The following is a 27,777-nucleotide window of genomic DNA, read 5'->3' as shown; positions in this document are numbered from 1 at the left end:
GCAACATAGTGCTTAATAATTTGGAAAAGAAATACAGTGGAGGTTTGTACACTCAGCCACAATATTCGAAGATTATGAGGTACAGAACTGAAATGATTTTCCTAGTAAAATCAGACTTCTAATAAATGGTATATTTTACCAAGGCATTTAAAAATCAGGGATTGAGTATGACATTTTCCTAACATTGGCATAAGTTGCCAAGGATTTATGGAATCTTTTAAAGTTACTTCTTGACCATGAACCTCAAGTCGTACTATATTTCCCTCGTCCATTCACTGTCCCACTTTCCTAATTGACTATTTATACCTTTATCTTCTCCCATGTTACTTTCATTTGATGGCCTATCTTCCACAGGCTCCCTTACTAAATCTATCACCTTCCAACATCTATACCCATATACTCTGACTTCTCCACTGTTACTAAGATGAATTATCTCGTCTTCTATTAAAGCCATACGTTCAATATGTGTTAGAGCTCATCCTCTCACCCGCTCAAGGACATAGCTCTAGGAAGTCTCCCCTCTCCTACATCAACTTTTCCTTCTCTATTGGATTATTCCCTATAAAAACATGTGCTTTTTCCCCTCTCATCTTAAAAAAAATTTTTTTTTCTTGTATTTTACTTCCCCAGCCACCTGGAGCCCCATTTCTCTTCCCTTTGCAGCAGAGTTCCTCAGAGGAGTTCTTGATACTCTGTTTTTAGTCTCTTTCTTCTTTCAAACACACTTCAGTTAGGATTTTCCCCCAGTTAACTGTTTTTTTATATATAAATTTATTTATTTTATTTATTTATTTTTGGCTGCATTGGGTCTTCGTTGCTGCACGTGGGCTTTCTCTAGTTGTGGCGCGTGGGCTTTCTCTAGTTGGCGAGCGGCGGCTACTCTTCGTTGAGGTGCGCAGGCTTCTCATTGCGGTGGCTTCTCATTGTGGAGCATGGGCTCTAGGCATGCGGGCTTCAGTAGTTGTTGCAGGTGGGCTCAGTTGTGGCTCGTGGGCTCTAGAGCACTGGCTCAGTAGTTGTGTCGCATGGGCTTAGTTGCTCCATGGCATGTGGGATCTTCCTGGACCAGGACTTGAACCCATGTCCCTGCATTGGCAGGCGGATTCTTAAGCACCTCGCTACCAGGGAAGCCCCAGTTAACTCTTGAAAACTATTTTTGTTAAGGGCATCAATGACCTCCACGTTCATCAGTTATTCGATAAATAAACAAGCATTTATTGGGGGTTTATACAGGGCCACAATCTGTTCTGAGTATGTAGGATGTGTTATTGAACAAAACAGATTAAAAGCCCCTGCCCTTTGGCACTTCCGTTCTAATATTTAGCCATGCTAAGCCAGTGGGCAGTTCTCAGTTGTCTTACTTAACCTTTCAGCAACATTTAACTCAGTTGATCTTCCTCCTCATCCTTTTTTCACTTGCCTTTTAGGACCTCACGCTCCCTTGGTTTTCTTTCTTTCTCTCTATAAGTTTCTGTTCAGTCTTTGATGATTTCTTGTCTTCTCATAGGAGAGACCCATCACCTAGTCCTTGGTCTTTCTGCTCTTTATGTAGGCTCACTCTAGATGATCTTACCCAATCTCATGGCTTAAATACCATCTATATATCATGGATTCCCGGATTTATGTCTTTAGCCCACACTTCTCTCCTGGACACTGAACTCTCATATCTAGCTGCCCATTTGACATATCTGTTTGGACGTCTATTTGATGTTTCAAATTGTCCTAAGTGAATGCTTGATCTCCCCTCCCCCCATATACACATACCTGCTCTCCTTGCAGTCGCAATCTTGCTAATCTAAGTTGATGACAGCTCTGTCCCTGCAGTTGTTCAAACCACAGTTTGTAAAGTCACCCTTGAATCTTCTTTCTCACACTCAATAACTATTCTACCTAACAATATTAAAACATATCTACAGTTGGGACTCCTTGGAGAAGTGGCTCACGGAGTCGGGGCAAGGAAAGTCTGAGGATGAACCTGGAGTGTCTTGTTGTGCCAGAAAGTGAGGAGCTTCCACTGGCCAGCTTTCTGAAGAAAAGCTGGTCAAATCCAGGACAGTATTAGAATTAGTAATGATAGAAATGGATTATAACCTGTTAAAGAAAAAAGGAGGGCTTCCCTGGTGGCGCAGTGGTTAAGAATCTGCCTGCCAATGCAGGGGACCTGGGTTCAAGCCCTGGTCCGGGAAGATCCCACATGCCACGGAGCAACTAAGCCCGTGTGCTACAACTACTGAGCCTGTGCTCTAGAGCCCACAAGCCACAACTATTGAAGCCCGCGTGTCACAACTACTGAAGCCTGCATGCCTAGAGCCCGTGCTCTGCAACAAGAGAAGCCACCGCAATGAGAAGCCCGCGCACCACAAGGAAGAGTAGCTCCTGCTCGCCGCAACTAGAGGAAGCCCACGTGAAGCAATGAAGACCCAACACAGCCAAAAATAAATAAATAAATAAATAAATATTTTTAAAAAAAAGTATCACCACAGAGGTGGCATAGTGATTACAAATGGAAAAAATATTTTACAGTGGACAAGACTGGCAGACACCTTATTCAGGTGTTCAAAGATAATATCGCCAGTGTAGGGACAGATTGACACCAAGCCTGACATATCTTTTTGACGTTATGCATTGAGAAGGCTTACAGCATTACTTAATGTAGTTCTCTTGAGGAAAACCTCAAATTGAGGGCTTTTCTGTAACTACAACTAGCCATATATGTACTCTGCAAAAATGAGAAAGTGGGCTTCCCTGGTGGCGCAGTGGTTGAGAGTCCGCCTGCCGATGCAGGGGACACAGGTTCGTGCCCTGGTCCAGGAAGATCCCACATGCCACGGAGCGGCTGGGCCCGTGATCCATGGCCGCTGAGCCTGTGCATCCGGAGCCTGTGCTCCACAACGGGAGAGGCCACAACAGTGAGAGGCCCGCAAACCCGAAAAAAAAAAGAGAAATTGATAAGATATGGAGTCTAGGTGAAGGGTACATGGGAGTTTATTTTACTATTCTTGCAGCTTTTTTGTAATTTTGAAATTTTTTCTAGTAAAAAATTTTTAAAATATGTAAGTATGCATACCTTGATTCCTATCGTATCTACCTTGATCTAAGCCACCATCACCTCTCACTTGAATTACTAAATTGCTCCTAATGGTTTTCTCTACTTCTGCCTTTGCCCCTCTACAGTCTTCTCTCAGCACAGAAGCAAAGTGACAGATTATATCACTCCTTTGCTCAAGGTTCTCACTGGCACCTCACTTTACTCACCTCCTTATTATAATGATCGACAAGGTCCTATATCTTCTGCTCTTGCACCATCCTTACACTCTGGTCCGTCTCCTACCAGAGCCCTCCACTGAACTCACTACACATAAAAGATACCTGCTTTATTTTTTTGCATTTTTTTTTTAATCACTGTCTAACATACTATATACTTAGTCCTTTGTTATGTTTATTGTTGTCTCTCCTTCTTAGAATTTATGATCCGCAAGAGCATGGATTTTGTACTATTCACTTATGTTTCTCTTCCACGTGCCGATATAGATTTTTATCTGTTTCATCTTCAGGCTGAGGAGCATATTTGTTGTTCATGACTTGGATTAACAGAAGTTTATTTTTCCACTGTTTATGACTTAAGTCAATAATGAGGATCAGAGCTTGTGACCATCATTTTTCAGAAGAATGAAAGGGCGAAAATGGGTTCTTTTCTTAAAGGAGATGTTATTCCCTAGATATTCACAGGGAGAAACTCAACTGTGTCAAACTGAAGACAAATTTAAAACATTCTGCCTAACTAAGCTCTTAATTATTGCATCCTAAGGGTTGACCGGGCAGTTTTAGTAATACTTAGCTTTGGTTTCTTCAGAGACTGAGGGTATAACAAAAGTTGTACTTGCAGTTGAGAATTTTTACTTTTATGTAAGTTTCATTAAGAGTTGTAGAGGGGCTTCCCTGGTGGCGCAGTGGTTGAGAGTCCGCCTGCCAATGCAGGGGACACGGGTTCGTGCCCCGGTCCGGGAGGATCCCACATGCCGCGGAGCTGTGGGCCCGTGAGCCATGGCTGCTGAGCCTGCGCGTCCAGAGCCTGTGCTCCGCAACGGGAGAGGCCACAGCAGTGAGAGGCCTGCCTACCGCAAAAAAAAAAAAAAAAAAAAAAAAAGAGTTGTAGAGCATTTAGAAAGATAAAATTGTGATTTTGGCCTTTTTAGTATTTCAAAAGAATTTTCAAAGTTTTGTATAGCATTTTCACTCATGGAGAACTAGGGCCGTTTATTTATGTTTTCCCTTGTTTAACTTGAGGACAAGAGAGCAGTAGGTCATAATCTCAAAGTGGCATAGACTCTAAGATGTCATTGACATGATACGGTCAGAGTCCATTATGATTTGACCTCTGAACCCTTGTGTGACTTTAGTGTGTGTAATGTCCTGTAAATTTTGCCTTTTGTTTGGATTTTTAGTTTATTTTTGTTTCTGTTAACATACTGTTCAAGATCATGCAAACCAAGATCACGCATTAAAATTTAGTCTGTAAAATAGAATCACATGTTTTGTTCTGTTCTTTGTTATAGCAGCCTCACGTCAAAGCGTTCGCAGAGTATCTCTGGAGGAAGTTCTGGAATTACTAGGAACAGGGTTTCTACGTGGGAGTTCAGGATTTCTTCGAGCCAGTGGAGATATGCTGAAAGGAACCAGTTCAGTCAGTAGGGATGTCCGAGTTGGAGTTACTCAGGTTAGAATCACAAATCAGTATCTAAATGTAATTCTCACTGGCCTATAGTGAAAGTTTTAGTATCTGACTCCAGGTGGAAGTGATACTGTGCAAGGTCATCACTTATGCTCTCATGTTTATAAATAGATGGGGTGAGGCCAAGACGCTTTATAAAAAACTAGATTACAAGTAAGAGAACCTTATTTATACAAAGCCAACTAAATAGGCTATTACCCACAATGTGTTTTCAGTTCGTAATGATGGGAGACTATTGTTTATTTCCTTTGAAACATAAACAACATCTTTTTGTTTCTAGGCCTTGGGCTTCCATGTGTCTTGTGGTTTAACATGTTTTCTTTTGTGTTTGTGTGTGCTTATACAGTTCAGATTTAAGCTTTTAGGTACATAATATTTGGCATGGGCAATATTATATTTCTGTTTTATATGGTTTCTACTTCAAAATAAAGATTACAGCATGTAATCTACTTAAAGTGCTTAAATTCTTGGTCCTAAACAAAACTTAAAAAGCTAAACCTTGGGAAGAGGGTCTCAGAATAAGGCAGTATAGAGGTCTTTGCATTCTTTCCTTGAACTATCTTGTTTTCTAAATGCCATTATGGTTCAAAGCAAACATGTATTTTTTTAAATTCACATATATATCCTCATTATTTTATACTGTATGATATTAGATTTCATGAAAATATAAGACGTCCCAGTATAATTGTAAACTGTGTATTTTTAAAAAACAGATTGCATAAGAAAACTACTGTCTGTATCGCTGGAGCAAGCCAAACCATTAACATTCATGAAAATAAAGAGCAGTGATTCGTCACCGTAAACTTTCTTTTCTGGTTTCTAGAACTGAATTCCCTTAGAGTTATGGTATTAGACCATAGTTCATTCTTACACTGTGTTCATATGTTTGATTTGGGTTTTCTTGTTCAGAATGTTAAAGACCTTAGGGACTTCCCTGGTGGTCCAGTGGTTAAGACTCCGGGCTTCCACTGTAGGGGGCATAGGTTTGATCCCTGTTTGGGAAACTAAGATCCCGCATGCTGCTCAGCGTGTGGCCAAAAATTTGAAGGAAAAAAAAAAACACACACAGAATGTTAAAGAGTTTGAATGCTTTGTTTGGAGAAGTCACAGGCACATTTTACTTATTAGCTAGCTATGCTGACTATCCTGAAACTTTGTAGTCTGACCAAAATAAAACAGGCAGCATAAATGAAACCTCAGTTGAAAGACTGCGTACTTCAATTTTGGCTTAACAAACAAAAAAATAGTACTACATTTATATAGCTAAGGTGGCTATATAAATGAGGAAAGACTAAAAAGAAATGTTAATAAATTCTGCATATTTCATGGAAGAGAAAACATTAATATAGAATTGAAATTATTTCATTTTGAAGATAAAACTCCTTTCTTTTTTAGGCTTACGTGGTGTTTGTTTCAACACTAGGAGGAGCATGGCTAGAGAAAAATTTTGCTGCCTTTCTTTCTCATACCCTAAGCCTGGTTTCACAGTCACACCCTAAGGCCACCCAAACTCAGATTGACGCTGTCTGCAGTCGCCGTTGTGTTTCATTTATCCTTCGAGCTACTGTTGGAGGTCTTCTTGGAGAAAAGGCTCAAATTGCTGCTGCCAAGGATATTTGCCAGGCTATCTGGAAGTTAAAGAAAGTTATGGGTATGGATCTTCTAAGACAGTCTGTTTTAACAGTGCTAAAGGGATTGTCCTTTTGGAAAAGCTGGACTGGTATATAATTATATTAATACCCAAAAAACACTTTTATAATACAGGTCAGTTGTTTCAGAGTAAAGCAGTCTGTATATAGGTGAGACATAAATTATCTACCTTGATAAGAACTATTATATATATATGTACTAATCTTAAAGGCTGGTGGATAGTAGTTCCTCAGAATTCATAATCTTCCTGTAGAAGTTAAGATACATTGTCTTTGAAACAATTAGTTCATCTCAGTTCTTGTACTGTACTAAATCTACTCTGCTTATCTTGAGTATTGATAAAATTGGAGTTCTCCCTTTCAGTGCCACTTGCTAAAAGAGTAATAAGGCATCTCTGATCAGGTTGCTTGAACTAAATTGGTTATATTAGTTTAATTCTTTCTCTATAGATGCAAGTCCCCATTTTAGTATTTTAGTTAATAAAACAGTGATGCCTAGTTAATTCTTATACTTCTATCAGATGCTGTAATGAGTGACGGTAATCTGGAAACCCGGCTTGGCTCCGCAGATGTAGCAGCCAGCCAGCATATGTTGGTATGTGCTTTACAAGAACTTGGAAATCTCATACACAGTCTCGGCACCACAGCTGCACCTTTGCTACAGGATTCAAGTGCAGGTATCTGTTGTTTGTGACTAGTCTGAATACTTTGTTTTTACTTTTACTTTAGACAACTTTTCTCCAAGGAAGAAAAGCTCCCTCGTATAGCTCATTTATTATAGATTTCACTATAGATTTATTAGAGTTGTTTTATGAAATATATATAATCAAGATTTTTAAAGGTATGTTTTTTTGTTTTTGTTGTTTTCTTTTGCTTTTGTAACTAAAGATTGTTCTCTAGGTCTCACTCTATCTCCCACCCCCTTTCTGGAGATATTTAAGATAACACAGAAAAATGGAGAAGTAAACCTGAACTCATATCTCTCATCTGCAGTGAAAGTATTAGTTTCTGTATAGTACAAGTAATTTACTTCCTTAAAGGTCTTTTCAGGCATTCTCTTTTCTTTCTCTCTTTGAAAATTATTTAATCACTTTGAGAGATAATTCACATACTATAACGTTCACCCTTTTAAAGTATACAATTCAGTGGCTTTGGTATACTCACAGAGTTGTGCAAACTCTATCACTCTCTAATTGCAGAATGTTTTCGTCACCCCAAGAAGTCCTACACCCATTAGCAGTCATTTCCCATTTCCCCTCCCCCTGGCCCTGATAACCACTAATCTATTTTCTGTCTCTACGAATTTGCCTATTCTGGACAAGATTTAATATAAATGGAATCCATACAGCATGTGGCCTTTTGTGACTGGCTTATTTAATTACTTTTTAAAATCATCTTTAATGGCTTTTGTCCTTTGTGCTACACAATTCCTGCTGACTGAAGCTTACGTTATATTTGGTTTGTAACCTATTTATCCTAGGGCATATATTGTTTAAGTAGCAGTCGACATGAACTGTTAACATGTTTTGATGAAGGTATATGTTGAATTATAGCAAATGTAGACTTTTTTTTCTTACTGGTAGTGGCACTTCACTGTCTGCATAGTGGCTTAGTAGCCCACTGGGGATCTAGTGAAGCCTTGATTTTCGTCAACATTTTGTTCTCAGGTTAAGAGAAATATGATACATAGAGAGAATACTGATTATGCAGAGAAATGTGCCAGAAAGGATTTAAAAGAAAAGGAGGATGAAGCAAGATGTGACATTTCTTCTCAAGATGTTTTTGTTATTTATTGATAATTTTTTTTTATATTGGTAATTTTTAATTCCTAGTACCAAATTAATGATCTCAAGATAAAGTAAGCAGAACATGGGCTTATTTAGGAAGTAAAAATTTCCTTTGTCTCCTGACTTAATTTAAGCCAATTTTCCTGAGATATATTGGTAGAAGTAACTCTTGGGTACAAAAAAATTATTTATAATGGTGTATCACTTAATTTTTAAAATTCTGATTTGGCTTTTGATAAAGATAATATATTTCATATCTATGTGGTTGCTTACTCTTTTGACTGATGACTGAGTTTTATCTGTGTAGCTGAGTCATCATTTGTTTATTCTGTCCTTCTAGGCGTCCTTGACAATATCATTTCAGTTACTCTTCATCCTAGCATTTCTGTTCGACTAGCAGCTGCCTGGTGTCTACACTGCATTGCTGTGGCACTACCTTCCTACCTAACACCTCTCTTAGACCGTTGCCTTGAAAGGCTTACTGTGCTTAAGTCTTCACCTGAAGCAGTGACTGGCTTTAGTTTTGCAGTGGCAGCTCTGCTGGGAGCAGTGAAACATTGTCCTTTAGGAATTCCTCATGGAAAGGGCAAGGTAATGATTTCATTCTTCGCATATGATAGTGACATTTCAAGTTTTTCTTAAAAACATCATTGTCTTCTTGTGTATCACCCAGTAAAGAACCATGCAGGACAAATTTCTGAGCTGTCAGCTCTACTACTACTTAAGTATTAAGTATCATCAATGTAATTACTGTGAAAATGAAGGGATGGTTAAAAATTTCATATCTACATTTAAAGAGGAGTTGCTTTCTCTGCTTTTTGTTAGAAATATCTCCAGTTAGTAACAGATTTTGTTCCTGAAGGCTTTTTTTTTTTTCCATATACTCAGCTCTGCCATAGAAGTACATTTTAAAATTGCATTGTAAAGGACAAATAGAGCTTCAAAAGAAATCTTAAACTTCATTTAATAATTTTATAGTTAGTGGTATTCTTGGTGGTATTATTCTAGAATTAGTTTACATATCTAGTAAGATGAAGTAGATAATGAATGTTCTTAGGAACCAAGATTTTCCATATAAAAAATAAAAGCTACCATTGTAGAATCAAGAAAATTAAGTAAAAGGCCCATACATTAAATTTAAATTGAAAATATTAGTATGAGCTTTTAATTTCCTTTCACACTGTCCAGACATAAAAGCAATGGCAACCCGGTAGCAGGAAACACCCCTAGTGCCCAGATTATGGCCCTAAATACCATTTCTGACCAAAAAGGAATTAGGGCCCCCTGAAGGAATGGCTGGTTCTAGATCTGGGGCAGGAAATGCACAGTATAAGCCTGGAATATCTTGTCATGCCGGAAAGCAAGGAAGTCATCAGAGCCTGTGTTCATTTTAAAAGGATGCAGGAGGTAACTTTAGACTCTCCCCTGACCAAAAATGGGATAATGTGTGCATCCAAAAAAATAATGATAACAATGGATAGAAACATAGTAAACATATAAAACACCAGGAGCTCATAATGATGACAAATTGCTTTGCTACTGAAAAATAATGGCTTTTGAGTGTAGCACTCTCAGAAAGATAAATGATACAGAACCTAGAAAGTAAATAACCCAGTTTTAATGTACAAAGAATTGTAAAGAGAACTAAAGAAATTTTGTTAATGAAATATAAAACACAAAATAGGCAAAGCGTGGTATGGGAATTTTGTTTCTTTTTGAATAGGAATTGTCAGTTATCAGAGAATATTGTTTGACAGTGAAAAGCCCTCATAATCTGGGCCTCACACACATAAGAATTTTTTTTTAAATCACCATTGTTCCTTTCTTTTTTCTTGTCCCTCCACGTCATTATTAATGAATATTATGGTATATTCTCTGCAGTTTAGGCTTTGCAGACAAATACACTGTTACTTCAAAAATTCTTAAATTATCTTGAATATTGCCAATGCCTTTGGGATAGGCAACTTCGGGAGGTGATGTTATTCAGTTAAATTTATTACTTTAGTTATATTCTAAACTAACACATCACATCTTGCTAATCAAAGAATTGCCATTGCGTGTATTAATTAAATTTAATGTCCTCAGATCTTATTAATTTAGGTAGACAGGCTTTGTTTGTTTTGTCCCTACCCTTTTTAAAGGGTGGGGGACAAGTAGAGGCTGCAAGCAGTCCTAAGTTAATAGTAAGTTGGTTGGTTGTTTAAAAATATGCTAGCCAAGACTTCCGGGTAAGATGGCGGAAGAGTAAGACGCGGAGATCACCGTCCTCCCCACGGATACACCAGAAATACAGCTACACGTGGAACAACTCCTACAGAACACCTACTGAACGCTGGCAGAAGATCCCAGACCTCCCAAAAGGCAAGAAACTCCCCACATACCTGGGTAGGGCAAAGCGGAGAGATTCCCGCACAGAGGATCGGTGCCGAGGGGCACTCACCAGCCCGAGAGGCTTGTCTGCTCGCCCCGGCGGCGCTGGAAGCTGAGGCTTGGGCTTCGGTCAGAGCGCAGGGAGAGGACTGGGGCTGGCAGCGAGAACTCAGCCGGAAGGGGGCTAATGAGCCACAGCTAGCCGGCAGGGAGTCCGGGAAAACTCTGGAGCTGCCGAAGAGGCAAGAGACTTTTTCTTCCCTCTTGGTTTCCTGGTGCGCGAGGAGAGGGGATTAAGAGCTCTGCTTTAAAGGGGCTCCACAGACGGGCGCGAGTCACGACTGAAAGCGCGGAGCCCAGTGACGGACGTGGGACGCTGGGGCTGCTGCTGCCGCCACCAAGAAGCCTGTGTGCAAGCGCAGGTCACTGTCCACACCGCCCTTCCGGGAGCCTGTGCAGCCCGCCACTGCCGGGGTCCCGGGATCCAGGGGCGGCTTCCCTGGGAGAACGCACGGCGCGCCTCGGGCTGGTGCAACGTCACGCCGACCTCTGCCGCTGCAGGCTCGCCCTGAACTCCATGCCCCTCCCTCCCGCCCGGCCTGAGTGAGCCAGAGTCCCCGAAGAGGCTGCTCCTTTAACCCTGTCCTGTCTGAGCGAAGAACAGACGCCCTCCGGCGACCTACACGCAGAGGCGGGGCCAAATCCAAAGCTGAGACCCAGGAGCTGTGAGAACAAAGAAGAGAAAGGGAAACCTCTCCCAGCAGCCTCAGAAGCAGCGGATTAAAGCTCCACAATCAACTTGATGTACCCTGCATCTGTGGAATACATGAATGGACAACAAATCATCCCAAATTGAGGAGCCAGGAGTCAGTGCTGTGTCTCTGAGGTGGGAGAGCCAACTTCAGAACACTGGTCCACAAGAGACCTCCCAGCTCCACATAATATCAAACGGCGAAAATCTTCCAGAGATCTCCATCTCAACACCAGCACCCAGCTTCACTCAACGACCAGCAAGCTACAGTGCTGGACACCCTATGCCAAACAACTAGCAAGACAGGAACACAACGCCACCCATTAGCAGAGAGGCTGCCTAAAATCATAAAAACTCCGCAGACACCCCAAAACACACCACCAGATGTGGACCTGCCCACCAGAAAGACAAGATCCAGCCTCACCCACCAGAACACAGGCACTAGTCCCCTCCACCAGGAAGCCTACACAACCCACTAAACCAACCTTAGCCACTGGGGACAGACACCAAAAACAACGGGAACTACGAACCTGCAGCCTGCAAAAAGGAGACCCCAAACACAGTAACATAAGCAAAATGAGAAGACAGAAAAACACACAGCAGGAGAAGGAGCAAGATAAAAACCCACCAGACCTAACAAATGAAGAGGTAATAGGCAGTCTACCTGAAAAAGAATTCAGAATAATGATGGTAAAGATGATCCAAGATTCTATTTCCGGGGCTTCCCTCGTGGCGCAGTGGTTGAGAGTCCGCCTGCCGATGCAGGGGACACGGGTTCGTGCCCCGGTCTGGGAAGATCCCACATGCTGCAGAGCGGCTGGGCGTGTGAGCCCTAGGTGTGTGAGCCCTGGGCGTGTGAGCCATGGCCGCTGAGCTTGCGCATCTGGAGCCTGTGCTCCGCAACGGGAGAAGCCACAACAGTGAGAGGCCCGCATACCGCAAAAAAAAAAAAAAAAAAAGATTCTATTTCCCAGATCCAAAATCTTGGAAATAGAATAGACAAAATGCAAGAAACAGTTAACAAGGACCTAGAAGAACTAAAGATGAATCAAGCATCGATTAAAAACACAATAAATGAAATAAAAAATACTCTAGATGGGATCAATAGCAGAATAACTGAGGCAGATGAACGGATAAGTGAGGTGGAAGATAAAATAGTGGAAATAACTGCTGCAGAGCAAAATAAAGAAAAAAGAATGAAAAGAACAGAGGACAGTCTCAGAGACCTCTGGGACAACATTAAACGCACCAACATTCGAATTATAGGGGTTCCAGAAGAAGAAGAGAAAAAGAAAGGGACTGAGAAAATATTTGAAGAGATTATAGTTGAAAACTTCCCTAATATGGGAAAGGAAATAGTTAATCAAGTCCAGGAGGCACAGAGAGTCCCATACAGAATAAATCCAAGGAGAAATACGCCAAGACACATATTAATCAAACTGTCAAAAATTAAACACAAAGAAATCATATTAAAAGCAGCAAGGCAAAAACAAGAAATAACACACAAGGGAATCCCCATCAGGATAACAGCTGATCTCTCAGCAGAAACTCTACAAGCCAGAAGGGAGTGGCAGGACATAATTAAAGTGATGAAGGAGAAAAACCTGCAACCAAGATTACTCTACCCAGCAAGGATCTCATTCAGATTTGATGGAGAAATTAAAACGTTTACAGACAAGCAAAAGTTGAGAGAGTTCAGCACCACCAAACCAGCTTTACAACAAATGCTAAAGGAACTTCTCTAGGCAAGAAACACAACAGAAGGAAAAGACCTACAATAACGAACCCAAAACAATTAAGAAAATGGGAATAGGAACATACATATCGATAATTACCTTAAATGTAAATGGACTAAATGCTCCCACCAAAAGACACAGATTGGCTGAATGGATACAAAAACAAGACCCATATATATGCTGTCTACAAGAGACCCACTTCAGACCTAGAGACACATACAGACTGAAAGTAAGGGGATGGAAAAAGATATTCCATGCAAATGGAAACCAAAAGAAAGCTGGAGTAGCAATTCTCATGTCAGACAAAATAGACTTTAAAATAAAGACTATTAGAAGAGACAAAGAAGGACACTACATAATGATCAAGGGATCGATCCAAGAAGAAGATATAACAATTGTAAATATTTATGCACCAAACATAGGAGCACCTCAATACATAAGGCAAATACTAACAGCCATAAAAGGAGAAATCAACAGTAACACAATCATAGTAGGGTACTTTAACACCCCACTTTCACCAATGGACAGATCATCCAAAATGAAAATAAATAAGGAAACACAAGCTTTAAATGATACATTAAACAAGATGGACTTAACTGATATTTATAGGACATTCCATCCAAAAACAACAGAATACACATTTTTCTCAAGTGCTCATGGAACATTCTCCAGGATAGATCATATCTTGGGTCACAAATCAAGCCTTGGTAAATTTAAGAAAATTGAAATTGTATCAAGTATCTTTTCTGACCACAATGCTATGAGACTAGATATCAATTACAGGAAAAGAGCTGTAAAAATTACACACACATGGAGGCTAAACAATACACTACTTAATAACAAAGTGATCACTGAAGAAATCAAAGGGGAAATTAAAAAATACCTAGAAACAAATGACAATGGAGACACGACGACCCAAAACCTATGGGATGCAGCAAAAGCAGTTCTAAGAGGGAAGTTTATAGCAATACAATCCCACCTTAAGAAACAGGAAACATCTCGAATAAACAACCTAACCTTGCACCTAAAGCAATTAGAGAAAGAAGAACAAAAACATCCCAAAGTTAGCAGAAGGAAAGAAATCATAAAAATCAGATCAGAAATAAATGAAAAAGAAATGAAGGAAACGATAGCAAAGATCAATAAAACTAAAAGCTGGTTCTTTGAGAAGATAAACAAAATTGATAAACCATTAGCCAGACTCATCAAGAAAAAAAGGGAGAAGACTCAAATCAATAGAATTAGAAATGAAAAAGGAGAAGTAACAACTGACACTGCAGAAATACAAAAGATCATGAGAGATTACTACAAGCAACTCTATGCCAATAAAATTGACAACCTGGAAGAAATGGACAAATTCTTAGAAATGCACAACCTGCCAAGACTGAATCAGGAAGAAATAGAAAATATGAACAGACCAATCACAAGCACTGAAATTGAAACTGTGATAAAAAATCTTCCAACAAACAAAAGCCCAGGACCAGATGGCTTCACAGGCGAATTCTATCAAGCATTTAGAGAAGAGCTAACACCTATCCTTCTCAAACTCTTCCAAAATATAGCAGAGGGAGGAACACTCCCAAACTCATTCTACGAGGCCACCATCACCTTGATACCAAAACCAGACAAGGATGTCACAAAGAAAGAAAACTACAGGCCAATATCACTGATGAACATAGATGCAAAAATCCTCAACAAAATACTAGCAAACAGAATCCAACAGCACATTAAAAGGATCATACACCATGATCAAGTGGGGTTTATTCCAGGAATGCAAGGATTCTTCAATATACGCAAATCAATCAACGTGATACACCATATTAACAAATTGAAGGAGAAAAACCGTATGATCATCTCAATAGATGCAGAGAAAGCTTTCGACAAAATTCAACACCCATTTATGATAAAAACCCTGCAGAAAGTAGGCATAGAGGGAACTTTCCTCAACATAATAAAGGCCATATATGACAAACTCACAGCCAGCATCGTCCTCAATGGTGAAAAACTGAAACCATTTCCACTAAGATCAGGAACAAGACAAGGTTGCCCACTCTCACCACTCTTATTCAACCTAGTTTTGGAAGTTTTAGCCACAGCAATCAGAGAAGAAAAGGAAATAAAAGGAATCCAAATCGGAAAAGAAGAAGTGAAGCTGTCACTGTTTGCAGATGACATGATACTATACATAGAGAATCGTAAAGATGCTACCAGAAAACTACTAGAGCTAATCAATGAATTTGGTAAAGTTGCAGGATACAAAATTAATGCACAGAATTCTCTGGCATTCCTATATACTAATGATGAAAAATCTGAAAGTGAAATCAAGAAAACACTCCCATTTACCATTGCAACAAAAAGAATAAAGTATCTAGGAATAAACCTACCTAAGGAGACAAAAGACCTGTATGCAGAAAATTATAAGACACTGATGAAAGAAATTAAAGATGATACAAATAGATGGAGAAATATACCATGTTCTTGGATTGGAAGAATCAACATTGTGAAAATGACTATACTACCCAAAGCAATCTACAGATTCAATGCAATCCCTATCAAACTACCACTGGCATTTTTCACAGAACTAGAGCAAAAAATTTCACAATTTGTATGGAAACACAAAAGACCCCGAATAGTCAAAGCAATCTTGAGAACGAAAAATGGAGCTGGAGGAATCAGGCTCCCTGACTTCAGACTATACTACAAAGCTACAGTAATCAAGACAGTATGGTACTGGCACAAAAACAGAAAGGTAGATCAATGGAACAGGATAGAAAGCCCAGAGATAAACCCACGGACATATGGTCACCTTATCTTTGATAAAGGAGGCAGGAATGTACAGTGGAGAAAGGACAGTCTCTTCAATAAGTGGTGCTGGGAAAACTGGATAGGGACATGTAAAAGTATGAGATTAGATCCCTCCCTAACACCATACACAAAAATAAGCTCAAAATGGATTAAAGACCTAAATGTAAGGCCATACACTATCAAACTCTTAGAGGAAAACATAGGCAGAACACTCTATGACATAAATCACAGCAAGATCCTTTTTGACGAACCTCCTAGCTTAATGGAAATAAAAACAAAAATAAACAAATGGGACCTAATGAAACTTAAAAGCTTTTGCACAGCAAAGAAAACCATAAACAAGACCAAAAGACAACCCTCAGAATGGGAGAAAATATTTGCAAATGAAGCAACTGACAAAGGATTAATCTCCAAAATTTACAAGCAGCCCATGCAGCTCAATAACAAAAAAACAAATAACCCAATCCAAAAATGGGCAGAAGACCTAAACAGACATTTCTCCAAAGAAGATATACAGATTGCCAACAAACACATGAAAGAATGCTCAACATCATTAATCATTAGAGAAATGCAATTCAAAACTACAGTGAGATATCATCTCACACCGGTCAGAATGGCCATCATCAAAAAATCTAGAAACAATAAATGCTGGAGAGGGTGTGGAAAAAAAGGAACACTCTTGCACTGCTGGTGGGAATGTGAATTGGTACAGCCACTATGGAGAACGGTATGGAGGTTCCTTAAAAAACTACAAATAGAACTACCATATGACCCAGCAATCCCACTACTGGGCATATACCCTGAGAAAACCATAATTCAAAAAGAGACATGTACCAAAATGTTCATAGCAGCCCTATTTACAATAGCCCGGAGATGGAAACAACCTAAGTGTCCATCATCGGATGAATGGGTAAAGAAGATGTGGCACATATATACAATGGAATATTACTCAGCCATAAAAAGAAATGAAATTGAGCTATTTGTAATGAGGTGGATGGACCTAGAGTCTGTCATACAGAGTGAAGTAAGTCAGAAAGAGAAAGGCAAATACTGTATGCTGACACATATATATGGAATTTAAGAAAAAAAAATGTCATGAAGAACATAGGGGTAAGACAGGAATAAAGACACAGACCTACTAGAGAATGGACTTGAGGATATGGGGAGGGGGAAGGGTAAGCTGTGACAAAGTGAAAGAGCGGCATGGACATATATACACTACCAAACGTAAGGTAGATAGCTAGTGGGAAGCAGCCGCATAGCACAGGGAGATCAGCTCGGTGCTTTGTGACCGCCTGGAGGGGTGGGGTAGGGAGGGTGGGAGGGAGACGCAAAAGGGAGGGGATATGGGAACATATGTATATGTATAACTGATTAAATTTGTTATAAAGAAAAAAAAATATGCTAGCCTTCCTCTTTAGAAGGGGTATGTGCCAACTCACAATATTTGCTGCTGTTCTAGAGGTGATTGGTTACAGAGATGTTTTCTTAGACATGTTAGATGCCTGTCAGCATTTGCACTCCATAAGCATGCATTATCCATAAAGGTGAAATATCTAGTTTTTCCTCTGTGTTGTTTTAGAACTATTTCTTAGACTTCTAAAATATAACATTTTAATTAATCCCCCTTTACTGTGAAGCTACTTCATTGTGCGATTATTGAGTACTTTTAACTGTGGTTATATAGTATATTGCCTCGGGAAAGACTATTATCAGCCACTCAGGTATCAAAGTAGTGTGCAGAATTTTAAAAGGAGAGAGTCCTGTAATGAAACTTCCTCTGGTAATTACAGATCTGTGAAGATGGTGGCTTAAAACTAAAAGTAAGTTCAAATTTTATACAGCGAAACTTGAACAGTTGTACAATGTTGTCACATATACTCCACAAAGAATTATAGGGTTGCTGTGTACAACCTAATATACCTATTGTATACTTATTATACAACCTATAATTTATCCTTGAAAAGTTACTTTTTTTAGTTTCATGTACGACATTGTCCTATAATATAGTCTACGTGAATGACGGTCTTTTATCGTGGACATTTATTATGTGTAAGAGTTAATTTTTCAAGAGATTGTTATAATTAGTTGCTGTCATTTGTCCAGTAACCTATAAACTGATATACATTTTTTTTACCTTGTTCTTCTATACGTCAATAGATTATTATGACATTAGCAGAGGATTTGCTATGTTCTGCTGCTCAAAACAGTCGCCTTTCAACTCAGCGCACACAAGCTGGATGGTTGTTGATTGCTGCCCTGATGACCTTAGGTAAGTCTTGTGGAGGGTTTACATAACTACAGACTGCTTGGTGTTTTCTGAGCATAAATATTCTAATGTATGATTTGACAAGACTAACTTAATATATACCAGAATTTAAATATCCACATAAACATTTTTCTCCTAGCAGTCACCTTAGGAAGCCATATACTTATTTACTCCAATCCTCAGAATGTTTTCAGATGTCCTTATTTGAAATTCTCTTCAAGACCAATTTATGAGCCTTAAGTAGGATAAGCCAATTTGATCAACTTTCACGCTTAACTCTGAATGAGTCTGGCTTTTCCCAAAATCATTCCCATCTACCTTCAGAAAAAAAATTTTCTACAATATAAGGATAGGCAAGAGAATATGCAATAGCCCATGAATCCAATTCTGTAGCTGTTCTGAGAATTGGTGACACTAATAAGGTAGTTACATTGACAGGGATAAGGCACGTTTAAATTACATTTATTAAAAATCAGTAATTATTTTATGATCATGACTATTATATTTACATCCTGTAACTTTAAAACTCTATTTTATTACTTTATTAAAGCTATAGTTTAAGTCTCTTTGTATAGTTGTGTGGTTTACTGCTAAGATATGAAACTAGATGGATTTGACCAATAAATCATTTTGACACCTCTGAACTAATTTGATCTAAAAGGAGCTTAATTAAAATAATCATAAATGAAGAGCCACTTTAAGTAATGTTTTTGAGATGATTAAAGAGATTTATTGGACTAGATCTGAGTTCAACCTATGGGCCAAATCTGGCTTGCCACCTGTTTTATACAGCCTGTGAGCTAAGAATGGTTTTTATGTTTTTAATAGTTTAAAAACAAAAAGGATATTTTGTGATTCATGAGAAATATATGATAGTCAGTTTTCAGTGTGCATAAACAAACTTTTTATTAGAGTACAACTATAATCACTTCTTTACATATTGTCTATAGCCTTTAGGCACTGCAGTGGCAGAATTGAGTAACTGCAATAGAGACAGTATGGCTTTCAAAGCCAAAAATGTTTACTGCATGGGCCTTAATAGAAAATGTTTGTTGGCCCCTGGCATAGATCATGATTTCACAATGTGATGGGAATAATGTGGTCAAGATTTTATTTGCTTCTGGCTAGGTGTTTCATGCCTGCTGTACTGATATTCTTGGTTAATTAAAGGGGAAGATAAACTACTTAATAAATGGCAATATTTTAATGAACAAAAGCTTTCAAAACAGGGTAATCCCATTGGAAGAAGACTACAAGAGATCCTTTCTCCTTTGTAAAAGAGATTAGTACATCATGTTTTAATGCACATTCATATTCAACATACCAAAAAGGAATAAAAATTAAGTTGATGTTTTATTTAATTTGCTGTTTTCTTGGGCTTTTTTTTCTTAATGCATGATTCTTCCACTTTATTATCAATTTTTAGAATGTGTTACTGGTTGCTAGTAATTTTCAAAGGGTATCAGTGAGGTTTTGCTTTTAGATATCTTTATAAACTCATAGATTTTTCTATGTTTATATGTTTCAATTGAATGCAGTCATTATTTTTTTTGACATCTTTATTGGAGTATAATTGCTTTACAATGTTATGTTAGTTTCTGCTGTATAACAAAGTGAATCAGCTATACGTATACATATATCCCCATATCCCCTCCCTCTTGCATCTCCCTCCCACCCTCCCTATCCCACCCCTCTAGGTGGTCACAGAGCATGGAGCTGATCTCCCTGTGCTATGTGGCTGCTTCCCACTAGCTATCTATTTTACATTTGGTAGTGTGTATATGTCAGTGCTACTTTCTCACTTCGTCCCAGCTTACCCTTCCCCCTCCCCGTGTCCTCAAGTCCATTCTCTATATCTGCATCTTTATTCCTGTCCTGCCCCTGTGTTAGCATACTTTCTCTTTCTGACTTAACTTCACTCTGTATGACAGACTCTAGGTCCATCCATCTCACTACAAATAACTCAATTTCATTTCTTTTTATGGCTGAGTAATATTTCATTGTGTATATGTGCCACATCTTCTTTATCCATTCATCTGTCAGTGGGCACTTAGGTTGTTTCCATGTCCTGGCTATTGTAAATAGTGCTGCAATAAACACTGGGCTGCATGTGTCTTTTTGAATTATGGTTTTCTCAGGGTATATGCCCAGTAGTGGGATTGCTGGGTCATATGGTAGTTCTATTTTTAGTTTTTTGAGGACCCTCCATACTGTTCTCCATAGTGGCTGCACCAATTTACATTCCCACCAACAACATTGCAGTCATTATTCTTTGATCTTCAAATTGTTTCATCTTTAGTCATTGGGAGCCCCTAGTAGTTGGTTCATATGAAACTAGTGTTCTTGGATAACATCTTTATTTTTGGCATGACAAGATGTCCCAGCTTTTACATCATAATTTCTGCCTTAGAATGAGGGGCAGTTAGATACAAAATTCTAGAAATGACTTACTTCCAAGGAGTGGGATGTTAGGGGGAGGGGATCAGAGAGGACCCAGGTCAGAAGGCACCTAGGAGATTGGCATAGTTGTATATATTTAACTGTGATTAAAGTTATGTATATATATATATATATTTTTTTTGTTTTGTTTTGTGGTACGCGGGCCTCTCACTGTTGTGGCCTCTCCCATCATGGAGCACAGGCTCCGGACACACAGGCTCAGCGGCCATGGCTCACGGGCCCAGCCACTCTGCGGCATGTGGGATCTTCCCAGACTGGGGCATGAACCCATGTCCCCTGCATCAGCAGGCGGACTCTCAACCACTGCGCCACCAGGGAAGCCCCTATGTATTTTTTTTAAAATAATAATTTCTGCCTCAGCTTGCGACCAGTCAGTTCTCCAAGGAGCTCTGATTATATTTTGTGGGAAATGGAATTTAGATGATGGTCTGAGTGCTTTATTAATTTTTGCCTGGCAGTTTTAACACATGTTTTGCATTTTCAGCATTTCCTTCCCCATTTACAATTTTCATTATTATTTTTAACAAATTCACTGTTCTGAACTAATGTAAACTCATATAGACCACATTTAAGTCCATTCCTCAAATGTGAACTCCAACATTTTTAACCCCTTTTTGCTATACTTCCCAATTTATCTGATGCCACATACAACACCTTTGATTCACTTGCAGGTATCTACAATGTGTGTTTGGTTTTTGTTAGATCCAACATTATTCTTGGCGTGAATGAACTTACTTTTGTTTATTTTTTTAACTTTGTAATTACTACAATCATTTTTAGTAACTTAGTTTACATATGTTTCTGAAATAAATTATCTTGTTACCTCTCTGGGAAGTGATGCTACACTGTTCACTCCTGAGTTAGAGAGGTATCTTAAGGGTACAATGGCAAATATTTATGGAACTTTTGTCAACTGTGGGTATTCCCAGTGACTTCATCCTTACTTTGTTTTTTGGTATCTGACTAAATTTTGCATTCAGAATTTTCTCTATTTCCACAGCCCATTATATGAGTATGCCTGTATGTGCATGTGAAACCTCTTACAGTCACTTATTCTTAATTGCCTTACTCCAATTTCCTTATTTTATCCCAATTCTAGGATGTTTTTATTACTACTTCATCGAAGAAAGTAGTGAGCAAGAGTGAATTAGGTTTATTTTGCTGTAGGGATTAGCCTAGGGCCTCTTCCTAAAAAGCAAGTCAGAAGAAAAATGAAGAAATTATTTTGTTAATGTACTAAATTGCATGCTTAAAAAAATAATGATTAGCTTGCTGTTGTCCTTTCATTTTGCCATTATGCTGTCACCTCTTCATATGCAAATAAGACAAGTTTTGAATGATAACTACATAATGTCAGATATATAAATTCTTATCATGGGTGCACTGTTCTATATAAACTCATATAAGCCTCAGAAACTGTCACATGAGGTAAATACTGTTGTTATCCCCATTTATAGGTAGGAAATTGAGGCACAAAATGATTAAGTGACTTATCCAAGTTTAAACAGCTAGTAAGTGGATGGAGCCAGAATGTTAACCTAGGTGATCTCCTTCAGAGCCCAGTACAGTTCTATGCTGTGCTGCTATACTGCAGAAGAAAAGCATGCAGTCAGCAGAACATGGGAATAAGAAGTAGGGAGTACCTACAAGAGAATTTCAAGATAACACCAGAATTTTAAAGAATATTACTTGGGGAGAGAAGCTGTGCGTTTGGGTTTTTATATGTCGTAGTTCTCTTTTCTTAACTGATAATGCTGCATGCTATCAAATACTTACAGTTAGCTCTCTGTATCCGTGGGTTCCAAATCCACGGATATAGAGGACAGATTGTACTATGCCACTTTATATAAGGGACTTAAGTATCCTTGAATTTTGGTATCTGGCGGGGGGGGGGGGCGATCCTAGAACCAATCCCCCACAGGTACCAAAGGACAACTATAAAAAGCTATCATTGTACAGTACATTGCCTTTCATTACTGGGTTTGTGTATTCAGTTCTTAAATGTTGCTTTGAAATATTAAAAAAAAAAAGTTCCATTTAGACATATCACATCTGATTTTTGGCCTGGAACAAAGTTGCTATCAAAAGTTAGAATTACTTTCAGGATACAATGTTATTTGTTACGAACAATAGTACCTGGCATTTACATAGTACATTAGTTTTTCAGGCTACTTTAAAGTACACTCTGTTGTTTGGATCTGGACAAACCTTTGGAGATAAGCAAAGGACAAACCTTTGCAGGTAGTTCTGGCTTCATTTTATGGTTAAAAGAAATTGAGGCTCAAAGAGGTCACAGCAGTAGTAGGAGAGAGGACACCAGAGCCCAGACTTTACTGTTAGTTCCTTGTTTTTCCTCTCTGTACTCTAGTGCCTTCAGATAGTCATTGATCAGTAGTACATTCACTGGAACCAGAGGGACAAAGTAGTCCAGCAGTAGTAGATTAAAATATGTTTACTTTAAGAGGGAAGGGTTTTAAAGAGTAACCACTTTGGGTTCTTTTACAAGACAAGTTGAATAAATTACAGGTCCTGCGTTTGTCAGTCATCACCTTGCTCGAGTTCTGCTGTTGTGGAAGTGTGTCTTTCCAGTGTCTCCGAAAGATCTAGAAACAGAAAAGAGCCGTGGAGATTCATTTACATGGCAGGTAACCTTGGAAGGACGAGCTGGTGCTCTCTGTGGTAGGTTGAGTTTAGCCTTTTCTCTCCTTTTCCTCTGGCGTTTTCCATCCCTTAACTTTACATATACTTGTATGTTTTATTTAAGTTTGGGGGAAAAATCTGCTTCTGGGAATTTTTTTTATTGAACATAATTGATTAGTTGGTGATTATAACAGAAGTATGATATAATAAACCAAATTTACATGTCCTTATCCTTAGGATTGCATGTTTTATTATAATGCGATCAGTTGAGAAATGTTAAGATTGCTTTGTGTTAAGTAGGCATTCATTCCTCTAGGGTTGAATTTAATTAGCATTGACTAAGTATGGTTTCCATTTAGTTTTTTATATGTGAAAGTTATACCCTTCTACAACACATAGACCATTAAAAAAATAGCATCCACCATGAAAATTTGAGCTTAAGGAGATGTGGGTTCCCTGAAAAGACATGGAAGCACTGATTTTTTTTTGAAGCACGTTTTCTTAAAAACCATCTTTTTTAGGAGTAAAAATACCATGAATAAACAAACAAAACCAAAATCAGTGCTTCCTTGAAACTGAATCTAACTTTTAAATATTCACTTTGTTCTACATATGAAATAACTCCTTATAAAAACTTGTGTGTTTCAGGTAACATCTATAAAGCCTAACATGCTGACTTAAAAGTCAGCCTGGTTCTTTAGAACTAGTGTAGAACTGGCAAACTTGAGGGTCTAAGCTGCTACTTCTGAGCTCAAGGGCTGAGTAAAATCCCAGGAAAGCAACATTTTGTTAATTTGGTTGTTGGTCTCTTTTAGTAATTCTAGGAAGTTTGGGAGTTTTTCTGTTGTTGTTTTGTTTTGTTTTTTTAGTTTGATTGGAGGTAGAAGACACTAGTTTCCTTTTATTTTACTAGAGTTTCAAGAATTTTTTTGGTTTTAGCACATTTCTTTATTCCTCTAACAAAAATACAAATGCTTTACCATAATTGAATGCTTTCTTCATGGTTCATTACACTCTGCTAAGTAAAAGTCTGTTCTGTTTTTCAGCTATCAAGAGCTTTGTTTCCCACTGTGGTGATCTCCTTACTGAGGAAGTAATTCAGCATCTTCTTCCACCACTTCCTTGCGCTGTGGATTTGCTAACTCTGTAAGGATCCGCTATTTAGACTTGATAAAAAATTTTAATAGCAATCAGTTACCCTCTAGTTATGTAGTATCTTATTAAGTACCTTAATAATGCCAAGTTTCTGTGGTTGGTGAATGATTTTCCATTTGCAGAGGAAGGCAAACATTTAGTTATGTGATTTTTTTTTTTTTTTTTTAGGCTAGGATCTTGAAAGAAAAGTACATATTAAAAGGGAAGGAAAGTTATTTGGTGGATAATGTATCTTCCATACAGTCAGATTTAACCAAGAAATTAAATATTAAGCCTGTTAACCTTTTCAGGTATGCGTTTTATTGGTTTGTTAGTGCCATTCTGTGTTCTTAAGAACCAGATACTTGTTAACAGTTTCAGGTTTCCGTTGTTTATATTTTCATACATTTGACTTACATTTTTAAAAAAATCCAGTTTATGTCCTGGTCACTTATAATTTCCCAGTTAATAAAATGTACAGTTTAGAGAAAGTCTTTCCAAAAAGTATTTAATGATATGACATTTTATGTATACAGAAAAATACAGTTAAGATTATGGCTTATGAAGTGTCACAATAAAGTGAAACCCTGTGAATTCAGCACAACTAGCACAGAGGTTAATGAAGGTTTGCTGTAAAGGGCCAGAGAGTAAATATTTTAGGCTTTTTGGCCCAGACAGTCTCTTTTGTACCTACTCAATTCTGCTGTAGCTTAAAAGCAATCATAGCTAATCTGTAAATGAATGAATGTGTTCCAGTAAAACTTTATTTACAAAAACAGGCAATGGGCCGGATTTAGCTATCCCTGGACAAGAACACTGATACTATTGAAGTTATATGTGTGCTCCTCTCTAATACCGTTCTTTCTGCCTTAGTTTAGAGGTAATCACTATCCTGAATTTTAAAGTTGTCATTCTCTTGCATTTTAAAAAAGTGTATCACATATACATGTTTCCCTAAACAGTACCTTGTTTAGTTTTGCTTGGTTTTGATCAGGCAAATGGTATCACAGTGTTTCTGAGACTTGTTTTACTCAACATGGTATTTCTAAACTTCCTCTATGTGTCAGCTTGTTCATTCTTTTTGGTTGCTGTATAATATTTAATTGTGTGAATGTACAGCAGTTTACCCTCCTGTCAATGAAATATCCAAACTATTTTCCAAAATTTTTGCATATATATATCAATAGTATATGGGAGTACCCTTCAGTCCACTTCTTCACCAACACTTACTCAGACATCAACTCTGATTAATGCAGTGGGTGTAAATTGGTATCTTGTTATGATCTTACCTTATATATCTGGTTCCTGATGTTTTAAGTGCCATTCTATATGTTTATTGTGCCTCACTATTTCCCTTCTGTGAAATCACAATTCATGCATATCTTTACCTATTTTTAGGTAACATTGTGTTTTGATTAATAGACATGCTTTTTTTTTTTTTTGGCTGTGCCACACGGCTTGCAGGATCTTAGTTCCCCAACCAGGGATTGAACCCAGGCCCCACAGACATTCTTAATTTAAATGTCAAATTTATCAATCTTTTACTTCTTGGTTAGTACTTTCTGTCTTTTGATTTAAAAAATCTTTCTTCAGGGTTACAAAGATACTTTCTTTTATTTCTCTCTAAAATGTTTAAGGTTTTTGTCCTTCACATTTAAGTCATTAATCTATCTGGAATTTATTTTTATGTTTGTAGTGAGGTAGGGTTCCAATTTCATTTCCTCTTTTAATATGGATAACAAATTGTCCCATACTTTACTAAAGAAATCCAAGTTTCCTCTCTCTGGTGACTGCTATTCACCTTTGTTGTGTATTATATTGCCATATAGACATAGTCTGTTTCTGTGCTCTCTATTGTATTCCATTTGTGTGTTTGCCCATTTCTGTGCCCATACCACATTGTCTTTATAATAAATTTTAGTGTCTGTTAGAGTAAAGTTTTTGGCCTTATTCATCTTTAGGCATAATTTGGCCCTTTTTGGCAATTGATTGTCTCTTGTTGAAATTTTAATTAAAGTTAAATTGAATCTATAGATAAACTTGAAGATAATTGTTACTTCTATAATACCCATAAACATGATCCCTCTCCTGTTGTTGAGGTTGTTTACAAAGTATAAAAGTTTTTCTATGTAAAAGTCTTATGTCTTTAAAAAAATCTATTCCTAGCTAGATACTTCATATTTTTCTTTGCAGTTACTAAATAAGTATGTGGGAATGGGTGTGTATGTGTGTGTGTGTGTGTGTGTATAATCTCTTTATTGCTATTGTATTAAAAAATGTAATTGATTTTATATCCAGCCACCTTACTAAATTTTCCTATATCAAGCATTTGTTTGTAGATTCTTTAGGATTTCTCCCTTTATGATATTTACTCATATATTCATTTGTATTCTCTCTCTCCCCTTAACGTGCTAACTAGATGACTACCACTTAAAACTGAAGAGAAGTGGCTTGTGAAAGGGAATGTTTCTCATGTTTCACGAATAAGAATGATGCTTGATACAGGCTTTTTAGTAGATGCTCTTTATCAGATTAAGAAAGTATCCTCTTCATAGTTATCCACATTTTGTTTTGGTTTGGTTTTTTGTTTGTTTGGTTTGATTTTTTATTGTGAATGAGTTTTGATGTTTTATAAAGTGGTTTAATCTGAAAACTTAAATGTAAAAAATTTTATTGACTAATTTTTTACTTGGTTGCATTCGTGGGACAAACTGAGCTTGGAAATAATTATCTTTTTTTGTAAACTTCTGGATTTGGTTTGCTTATGTTTGGATTTCTCCACGTATATTCATCAGTGAGACTGCCCTATAATTTTCTTTCTTGGATGCCCTCCTCAGGTTTTCATCAGTTATACTAGCCTCATGGAATGAGGTAGGTGAATGTTTCATCAAGTTCTGTGGAGGAGCTTTTAGGAGATTGGAATAATGTGTCACATGAAACCACCTGTCTGTAAAACAGTCTGGACCGGCTGTTTTCTTTGTGGGAAATTTTTTTTTAACTACATATTTCATTTCCTTAATTGCTTTAACTTTTTGAGGTCTGGTTTGCGGGTTTGATTTGCTTGTTTGTTAGATTTTTTCCAGGAATTTTTCCATTGCATCTTCATCTTCACCTTTTTTGGCATGAAATTTTTCTTAATGTTCTCTTATCATCTTAATCTCTGCTATATCTATAATGTCCCTTCATCCATTCCTGATTAGTTTTCAATATGCCTTCTCTTTTGTTTTTCCTGATCCATCTCATGAGAGGTTTAACTGTTTTATTAACCTGTACAAAGAATAACTTTGCTTATGTTGAACTTGGTTTTTTTTTAATTTAATTTTTTTTTATACAGCAGGTTTTATTAGTCATCCATTTTATATATATTACTGTATATATGTCAATCCCAGTCTCCCAATTCATCCCACCAACACCCCCACCAAGATCCCCCACCCCTGGCTTTCC

The 27,777-nt window shown here is 37.9% G+C and overlaps 1 protein-coding gene across 5 annotated transcripts in view; it reads left to right on the top strand.

The window, feature by feature from the left end:
• Nucleotides 1-27,777, top strand: part of HEATR5A (HEAT repeat containing 5A) — a 117,693-nt gene that overhangs the window by 25,454 nt on the left and 64,462 nt on the right. For 3 of the 5 annotated variants that reach the window (XM_082618588.1, XM_082618585.1, XM_082618586.1), the window contains 7 exons: nucleotides 4,557-4,717; nucleotides 6,128-6,383; nucleotides 6,903-7,058; nucleotides 8,509-8,759; nucleotides 17,991-18,102; nucleotides 23,086-23,238; nucleotides 24,246-24,345. In XM_082618588.1, coding sequence (XP_082474714.1) covers nucleotides 4,557-4,717; nucleotides 6,128-6,383; nucleotides 6,903-7,058; nucleotides 8,509-8,759; nucleotides 17,991-18,102; nucleotides 23,086-23,238; nucleotides 24,246-24,345 — 1,189 coding nt within the window. The remainder of the gene's footprint in view (nucleotides 1-4,556; nucleotides 4,718-6,127; nucleotides 6,384-6,902; nucleotides 7,059-8,508; nucleotides 8,760-17,990; nucleotides 18,103-23,085; nucleotides 23,239-24,245; nucleotides 24,346-27,777) is intronic. The other 2 variants (XM_082618589.1, XM_082618587.1) reach the window with 1 other exon arrangement.

The sequence above is a fragment of the Mesoplodon mirus genome (genome assembly GCF_964341445.2).
Source record: "Mesoplodon mirus genome assembly, chromosome: 4".
Taxonomy (NCBI): domain Eukaryota; kingdom Metazoa; phylum Chordata; class Mammalia; order Artiodactyla; family Ziphiidae; genus Mesoplodon; species Mesoplodon mirus.
Note: the sequence above shows the minus strand (reverse complement) of the source record. Positions and strands in the feature narration are given on the sequence as shown.